The sequence below is a fragment of the Petaurus breviceps genome, unplaced genomic scaffold, assembly GCF_028583685.1.
Source record: "Petaurus breviceps papuanus isolate PSGF00001 unplaced genomic scaffold, PetGlider_PUasm1.0 78, whole genome shotgun sequence".
Lineage (NCBI taxonomy): Eukaryota > Metazoa > Chordata > Mammalia > Diprotodontia > Petauridae > Petaurus > Petaurus breviceps.
The window spans coordinates 9,864,575-9,874,345 of NW_027186502.1; the positions used below are offsets into that span (position 1 = coordinate 9,864,575).

Below are 9,771 nucleotides of genomic sequence, written 5' to 3' on the forward strand. Positions count from 1 at the left end.
AGGAAGATGAACCACAATTTCAAATGCTCAAAGATATTTTGGAAAAGCAAAGAGGAGAGATAAGAACAAAAATTAATTTCATGAATTGAAGGAATATAGCAATTGGGATTATGGCTCTTCTTAACTATAAAGTTTGATTGTTTTTTTAAAGACAGCTTGTGATTTGGGATGTCACTGTGATCAGAGCTGCAAAAAATACTTAATTTATGTTCTAAATCATTCTTTCCAGAAGATATAGGAAGAAGCAATGTACAATCCAAAGCTGCCAGTTGTCCTAATTGTGCTCTCTGTTGCTTTAAGCTATCTGGAGGCTACACCTATTGATAGGTTAGTAACTTTCTAGTACTTATTTTTTAAAGCTTGAGATATTCATTATATAATACTGCCATTGAGTTATGAATGATAAATCTTGCCTAAGAACAGTACCAAAAGCTGTTCAAATGTGCTTTGTATTCTGTGTTCTTTAAAGACTAATGTCAGTGGCTGGTGATCTCTCGGATGGAACTTCTGACAGACAGGAATGGATTTTCCCAATTCTGTCAAGAAATACACTGTTGGAGCTTAGTGGAACAGTGCCTGAACAAGAAGCAGGAAAAACCAAAAGGTATTCCTTTAACTTCTCTTATGTTACTGATTCAAAAAGCAAAGCCCTGAGATGGATAAATTTTTAACTGGGGAATAGCTAAATATTACACATATTTTGTATCAGATCTTTTACTTGTTAAGTTAAGTTGAAGGGATTTGGGTAACTGTCAAAACATTTAAATCTAGTCTTGGGAAGAAAAATGTATATACATGTCCAAGAGACAAGTTACATTTTTAAGCAATTAAATTTGTAAAGAAAATTTAGAAAGCTAGCTGTTGGTACCAGATGAGTTATGTTTGGGAAGGAGGTTAATTTCACTTGTATCAAAAATTAATCTATATTATTAGTCTTTAATATCAAAATTCACTTCAACACTCCTTGAAAATAGGAATTAGATTTGTTATTTCACCGATATAGAAACTCCCTAATGAGGAAATTTCCTCTACCAAAAGGGGGTTGGCACCCTCTCTGCAACTTAGAGTCATAGAGAGTTGGCTAGAACACTATGTAGTTAAGGACTAACTCTAAATTATGCATACAAGTATAATTCCATGACATGACACATATTTTTAAAGATATGTTATTAGTTAAATATTATTTGCCATACTAAGCCTCAAGTCCAAAAGACAGATGCTAATTATGTTTTTTTTTTCCAAAGAGGGTTATTTTTTTTAATTTGAAAAATATAATTCTCCCTTTATACCACAGACCCACAGAGACAAGATGTCATAAAATAACATCAAGAATATCTGTTTGGGTTTAAATTTACTTTGCCTTTATATAATTCTAAAGAGCTGGGCTTAACTCACTTTACAAAATAGGGAACAATCAAATTCACTTTTGTAAAGAATTCAGTGATTTGATAATATAACCCTTGCTACATAGCACTATAGAAGTAGCACTTCCTTTTTTTCCAATACATATAAACATTTCCACATCACTTATATGGTATATCAGGCAGAAGGAATCGACATATTCACTTGTCATGTTGTAATTTACCTGTTTTACAGGGTGCATTCAGAACTATGACTAGTTCTCAATTTTTTTCCCAGATAAAAATAACTCTAAAACTGACATGAAATTTCTCTTAAGCTGGCAACACAGTGGCATGATGACAGGAAAATTAGCAGTATTATCTAGTATTTTTGTCTATATCTTGAATCATTTATTTTATTAGAAAGTAGACATTTACTGAGAACATTTATGAAACATGTCTCTACATAGCTTTGCCTGTTATTATATAGCTCTCGCTTGGAGATGGGATGGTTACCTATCACTAGAATTTATTGTCCTCAAATAATTTGGATACTAATTTCACAATCTCCACTTTAAATTGCCACCTATACTTAGGTTTTGTTTTTTTTTTTAAGTTCTAGAATTTTTCTTTTAACTAAGATAGTTGAAACCACACTGCTCTGATTAAAGGACAAGGATTGAATCATACTGGTTTTTTTGTTGTTGTTGTTGTGCAACAAGATTTTATTTAAAGCCTAGACAAACAATATAAATACCAGTCAACTTTTTAAAAGTCAAACCCAATAGCAAGTCATCAGACTTCTTTCAAAAAATCAATCATTTTCATTTTTTAATTTTTTCATTCTTTAAAATTTATAATTTAGGCCATTTGTGTTGTATAGCTATAAGGACATGAAAATAAGCCACATTTGAGGCATATAAGGGGCAAGGACTTGCACTGTGTATTTGCCCAATCTATAACTTACACCAGTTTGTGAAATAGAAGACTTGATTTCAAGTCCCAAGTCTGCTATTTAACAATATCACCTTGAGTGATTTATTTAACTTCTTGTGAGTTTCACAGTCTTTATCTATAAAATGAGAGTTTGGACTAGAAAATTTCTAAAGCCCTTCCAGTCTTGATATTTTATGACTCAGTGTGGGTTTTTTTTTTTTACTGCTTTATTTCAATCTTCAAACAACTCGCAAGTGGTTCGATTAAAACTTTGGGGGTGACAAAGTAGTTCATGACCTTTCTATGCATGCCTTCGTCCATATTCTAGCTACTTAACCTCAGCACATAAAATAATATATTTTAATTGTACTTATCCTTGGTTAGGACACATTGAAGATAAAAAGAGTACTACAGCAAAAAAAAAATGGACTCAACCTTTGGGATGGAGAGATTTTAGAGATCTTTATAGTTAGATGCTCGTAAGTATTTCAGATTAAAATATCCAAGAGGATTTTTTTTCTTTCAAGTCACTTACACCTTATAACCTAAATTCATATGTTCCAGTGATAGTTCACCATTAGTGGGTAGCCAGATAGACAAATAGACAGGTCTAGTTGATCTACAACTTTAGATATTAAAAAATGGTGGTGCAATGAACTCTAGTAGGATTTCTTGACCATCTTCATGTCATGGTAGTGAGTTGTTTGCTCACTTTACTGAAACTGAAACTATATGTTCAACTAAATGTCTTCACAGGCAAGACAGTTCTACTATCAAGGAACCAATGCTTAACAAACCATATTGTTTCTTCTTAAAGTTAATTCTATCTTTTGTTAAATATGACTTTGGTTTTGATAAGTTGAAAATAAACAGCTTACCTTCCTTCTTTCTCAATGGAATATTAGTTCCCAAGGGGCAAAGACTATTTTGTTTTTATCTTTATATTCACAGCATCTACCATTATGCCTGGAAAATAGTAAGCACAATAAAATCTTGATAATTGATTTATTCTCAAGTTGATATTCCTAAATAAAGTTAGATTATTTTTAAAGAAATAGCTTTTTTATCCATTTCCCCATTTGGCCAATGTCTCTTAGATATTTTACCTATAAAATTGATTTCTTTTCCTCCTAGAGACCATTGTCTCAGGGCACATCTCATTTTGAAATTTTCTAATAGTCATTTAATCTGCAGCTATCTCAGATGCTTTTAAAATTGCCTGTTCAAAGTATTTATAACAAATTGCCCTTACCCCCAAGTCTCAGGATAGAAGATAAGCTTGTTTCTGCTACAAGGGAAGGTTTTAGTGGCCTCAGAATTTAAAATTCTTTTCTAAGGTTTTAGTCCTCAGAAACAAAGCTATACTATCGCTATCTCTACACCAGAAAAGTGAAATAGGGAATTATATTCATAATATGACCAGTATTAGAAAGTAAATTAAGCAATAAGATAGAGTCTAAGTTATATGCTTTATAATGGTCAAGGTAAATGAATGAATGATATATCATTTATTCAACACTTACTATATACCAGACATTGTACTAAATGTTGGAGATTCAAATTCAGTAAATCAGATTATTCCTGATCTTAAGGAATTTACATTCTAATGGGGAAAGACAACATATAGAGGAGAGCAATAAAGACATTGAGGAATACACATGGCAGCATGGTCTGGAAATGTCCTGGAAGTGAGGTAAAGGTCTGGTTCTGGCAAGATTAGATGAAAGGTCATACCGTGTTTATTTTTTTTGGACAGAAAAACACCAGAGGGCTTATTTTCAGGGGAGGGCTTATTTTTATGAACATTGACAGCAATTTTAGTAAACAGGTAAATGTGAACAAAAAAATGTACCTTTATTCAATAAGCAAATCACTGGGGAAGAACAGGATGATGCGCTCACTGCTGCAGCTCTGATTGGATGCAGCTCAGAGCACAGCGTGCGTTTCACAGGGGGGGGGGGGACAGACGGGGCATACAGAGGGTACCGTAATGTAGCGTGTAGCGCAGGGGATCACCTTCACTACAGTAGCAATCACAATAGGGCTTATTTTCGGGGGAGGGCTTATTTTAGAGGAATCTTACACAGTAAGGAGAGGGCTTATTTTTGGGATAGGTCTTATTATCGGGGAAACACGGTATATCAGAGCAAAGCATTCCAGAGGTTGAGGATAGCCAACTACAGATAGAACTCCCTCCTTTCGCCAGAACTTTAGACACTGTCCATTAGAAACTGGGCTCTGGGGGTGGCTAGGTGGCACAGTGAGTAAAGTGCCAGCCCCAGAGTCAGGAAGACCCAAGATCGGTTCTGGCCTCAGACACTTAACACCCATACACACACACACACACACACACACACACACACACACACACACACACAACTAGCCATGTAACCTTGGGTAAGTTACTTAACCCCAATTGCCCTCCAAAAGGCAAAAAAAGAAAAAAAATAAATGGGGCTCTGTTAGGTTAACTTTGTCTTTATGTTGATCAGAACCACACCTATACTATACTTCAGTTTACTTCCAAATCATGTCACCTGAATTACCATAAGCTCTATCAAATTATCTTGTTTCTATGAGATAGATATAGACAGATAAAGATAGATGTAGGTAGGATAAGGTACTTTTCATTTTTGCCTTTCATTTTTACATCATTCATTTCTCCTTAAGACTATACCTGTGTGGGGTTGTGGTTCATCCTTCCTTCTCAAAGAGGACCACGACATCAGGAAGGTGATGACATGACTTGCAATTGACTTTGATTTGAATGAGGGAGGGCTGTGCAAAGTCACCAACCTCATTTAATTTAGGATTTCCTGGCTAGGTTTCCTTCTCAAAGACCAAGCCTTAAAGATTATACCTACATATAACCCTAATCCCCCATTTAATGCATAGTTGTGATCAAAACACATCTAAATAAAGTCTACTGACAGAACAACCACATGTGGCATCCTGAATCTGTGGTCTTTATATGTCTCTTGAGAAAAGGAAGACATTACTTTTCAGTTCCCCAGGACCAAGATGGGCCAAGATACTTTAGCTCAAACTTAAACCTTTAGATCCATGGAAATACTCCAGCTATCTCTACAAAAGGAGTGTAATTTATAGAAATAAGTTTTCTTTGGCCAGTGGGAGCTTTCAGTGTCAACTGGTGGAGCTCCATCTATCAATAGAGATTTCCATCCATCTTTGACTCAATAAATCTTTGAGAGTTGCCTAAGTCACAAAGAGGTAAAGTGATTTGCACAGGGTCATATAGCTAGTAATGCCTGAGTCAGAATTTGAACCCAGTTATTCCTGAATCCAATTCTAGCATTCCATACAAAAAAAGAATAAAAAAGGTAACTGACACAAAATATCACTTCTGAAAGAAAAACAGTTTATTTTGTCTAAATGTCCCTTGATGGCTCATATACATGAAACAAGTATATAGTTCAACTCTCCATTTTATTTCAAGGACATGGTAAAGTCAAAATATTTCCATTTTTGCCTTTCTAATGACTCTGGTGATTGACCTACAGAAATCAAGTTTATGTTTTGGGGAGAGGGTGATAGTTGTTTTTTTACTTCTGTATCGATTCCAGAAGCATTTAAAAGAATATTCAAATTCTTAAAAAGCTAATTTGGAGATGTAAGTCAAAGAGAAACAAAAGTTATGCTGCAAAGTAAGCAATCTATAACAGTTGGCATTAAGTGCCTAAGCTATAATATTATTTTATAGCTCTTCTAGGTTACTTGAGACATTATGTTTAATATTAATATGACTGATACAAAAAACTTTCAGGCATAACATTTAGCCTAATCGTATTATTAAAACCATTAAAAGCATACTCTACACCTTTTTTTCAACAGCCAAGTAGGTGACAGGATGATAGCAATGTTCATATATTTATGCAAACAGTAATATAACTCCTAAATTACAAGTCAAAGTGCTTGAATAGGTGGAAATATGATTCCTCATGAGATTTTACAAGAGTTCTCACTTCTATCTAATGTCTTACATCCAGTGATCTCAGAGAAATTTATAAAAGTCAAGTAATTCACTTGATATTCCATGTTGTATTTTAAGTTGACATTTCATACTTGCTTTAGAGACTATTTTAAGCTATAAGTAAGGTTCAAATGAAAAACTTTTTGAAGAATGCAAGCTAAAGTCACTTTTCAAAAAATTTAGAACCAATTCTTAATGGACATACAGAGAAAGTGTTGGGAAATGTGATTTTGATTAGTAAATGACATGGGGAATACCAATGGCTATATTTTTACAATGTCCCTTCCAAAGTCTATGCCTACAAGATGTCTTGCTATATAACTTTTTAAGTGAGAACTAAAATCATTTACAAATGGGAAAAAAAATGTCAATTATTTAAATAGTTTTCTTTCATCTTCCATCTACCTATATGGTAGTTAGCCAGTTACTGACTAATATGAAAGCTGAACACAGAAATCCTGATTCCCTTGTTCTAACTTTTAACTTCTGTTTTATGTTGTTAGTCATCATCTGGAAAAAAGGAAATGTAACACGGCCACATGTGTGACACAGCGCCTGGCTGACTTTCTAGTTCAATCCAACAACAATATTGGAGCAATTTTCTCTCCTACCAATGTGGGATCTAACACATATGGCAAGAGGGATAGAGTTGGGATGTTAAGTGGACAACCTCTGAACTATCTTCTGCATTAGGGTGTCATGTTGCTGTTGTAATTCTAATGAACTTTTCATATTTCATTTATCCATGTTCTTAGTAGTTTCATGTATCTATGTTTTGTTTTCTTTTGTGTGTATTTATTTATAATGATTCCTATTTTGTAGTTTGCTTATATATGTAGCCTAACATGTAGCTGCTTATTTGCATTCAATATGAAATTTCTTTATAGAAAGAAATATATACGTACACAGATATGTATGTAATTGCTGTCAGCTTTATTAAAATATTTTTTAAAGTCTTCTATACCTTTATAGATGAAACTTAAAAATAAAGGACCATATTAAGATCTTACTCTCTTATGCTATCTGAAAAGCAGTAGATTATAAAAAGCTAAGAGCTACTCTGATTCTGAAGCTAGCAATTGGAAGAACTAGGCTCTGGTGTACTTTTGGAAGCATATTCCTTGATTGCTCAATCATCTGAAAAGAAGAAATATGCTGGTTAAAAAAAATGAATAACATTATAAAGCTGCTTTTATTCATTTTAGTTTAAAAATTAATCACATATCTGCCTCAGTTAATTTTTTTTAAACCAAGTTCTTTGTTGATCCTTGCTGGTTCTAAGCAGTTACTTAAAAATCTAAAAGCAGTATGAGCCCATAAGGGCTTTATTGTAAATTAATATCACACTCTTCATTCGTTAAATGTTTATATCCCTTACTGCATGTAAGTTGGCTTTTAGCAGACCTGTATGAATGCCTCATGCAGGATAGTCAGAATAATAGCTTGTGTTCCTATTCATCACATCCTCAACTAAAAAGGTCATGTTTTCTGGAAAAGATGTAACATGTGGTGGATTATTTTCTATTAGGTTTTTAAACTGACTAGACATTTCTTGTGGATGTTAAATATGAAAAACTCACTTATTTCAGGGAAGGAAGTGATCAGTATTTGTGACACAAAATTCAAAAGTTTTACTTTAAATCAGATTCTTCCAGGATCTAGGCCTTGCCCTGGCTACTAGTTAGGTGTCCTTGGAGGTGCACTAATTTTTTTTTTCAGGTGACAAGTGCTCTTTAAAAATTGTACCATTAAAAAAATAATAATAATAAATTGTACCATTTCTCAAGACACCCAACTTATTCACATCTTAAATTTCCATTGTTAAATGTGCCTTAGATGACCAAGTTTTCAGAGTTTGTGATAATGACTTCTCCTCTTTCTTTGTGGTTATGTAAAAGTTGTGTAAAAGGTCTATTTCTTAATTCTCTATCTCATAAGAACTGAATTAGAGCAACTGAAATAAATACATTCGTGCATAATTTAATAATTGTCATGCTAAATTGTTGAACATTGTTTCTCTACCCTTAAAAAAAACTTAGGCTTGGGGTGGCTAGGTACAGTGAATAGAGCACCAGCCTTGGAGTCAGGAGGACTTGAGTTCAAACCAGCCTGAGACATTTAACATACTAGCCATGTGACCTTGGGCAAGTCACAACCCCAATTGCCCTGCTTTACCCCCTCCAAAAAGCAAAAAAACAAAACAAAACAAAAACTTAGGCTTGACCCTTCCCTTCTCTCAAACTATACTACTTTATTTCTTTCTCCTCCCTTTCACAGCCAAAAGTCAGGGAATGGGGGAATATTATGGATAATAATCCATATTCCAGTCCCTAACTGTGGGTTAGCTCAGCCTTGTATTGAGCCCCCATTTTTTCCCTATATGTATACCAATTCTCTTGTTGATCTCATCAGCTCCTATAAGTTCACTTTTTTCTCTATGAATGACTCCCAGATCTATATATATAGTCCTAGTCAAAATAGATGCCAAAAATATTTTCCTAAAATTCTCCTAAAATCTGAGTATATCAGTGTCCTGTTCAATAACTTTCTATGACTTCCTATTGCCTCTAAGACAAAATTAAGATCCCTCAATGTGACATTTAATGTTCAACACAATCTGGCTATAGCCTATATTCCAGAATTATTGCATATCATACCTTTTCATAAACCTTGTATCAAAGCCAAAATGGCCCACTCTCTGCTCTCCAAACTCAGTATGTCATCTCCCAATTCTATGACTTTTAGAGCAGGCTTTCCCCATGCTTAGAATACACTGTCCTAATTTCCCCCAGGTACAATCCATAGCCTCCTTCAAGCCTCTGCTAATATACCATATCTTGTGGTAAATCTTTAACTATTCTCTTTAGATTTTAATACTTTCTCCTTCCCTCTCAAATTATTGCACATATATAAGCAAGATAGTATACACATGGGGACATGAAAAGTTTTCTGATTATTTTAATGAGCTTACAGGGTGGTGAACCTTTTTCTGAAACCATTAACTTTCCATACTTTGTTCTCTTTAGGGTGTTCTCCTTAGAGTACTCTTTAGATGTCCATTTGATACCTTATAAAGAAGACAAAAGACAACCCCTGCTTAACTTTTAATCTCTAGGAATGCCCTTACTATCATTTGGTTTACATGGACCCTTGGGAGTATTTATTCTGTTGGGAGAAGCCACCCTCTCCATTAACCTATAAAGTGAGGCAACAGACTTTCCACATATGCCTTTTGGTGGAGGGAGCTTCTTTTCACCCTTTATCTTGTCCCTCCCCCCTTTTTCCAGAGTATAGTGTGGGGAGGAAAGGGGAAAAAGCAAAAGAAGGGATTTCTCCCTTATAACACTGTCTTGAAGTAGAAGCACATAGGAGTTGTGTGTGCTTGGTGATAGCTTTTTCACCCAATCAGCCCAGAGAATTCATAAAAGTAAGTTTCCTCAAATCGGATGTCAGCAGCCATGGCAGTGCTAGAGTAACATAGAGAAGCACAAGGAAGTAACATAT

The 9,771-nt window shown here is 34.4% G+C and overlaps 1 protein-coding gene across 1 annotated transcript; it reads left to right on the top strand.

Moving 5' to 3' along the window:
• The first annotated feature begins 247 nt into the window (after positions 1-247).
• On the top strand, positions 248-7,006 carry IAPP (islet amyloid polypeptide). Its single transcript, XM_069106056.1, has 2 exons — positions 248-327; positions 6,771-7,006. The coding sequence occupies exons 1-2, from the start codon at positions 248-250 to the stop codon at positions 6,958-6,960; spliced, it is 270 nt and encodes an 89-aa protein (XP_068962157.1). The 3' UTR covers positions 6,961-7,006.
• Positions 7,007-9,771: the final 2,765 nt, after the last annotated feature.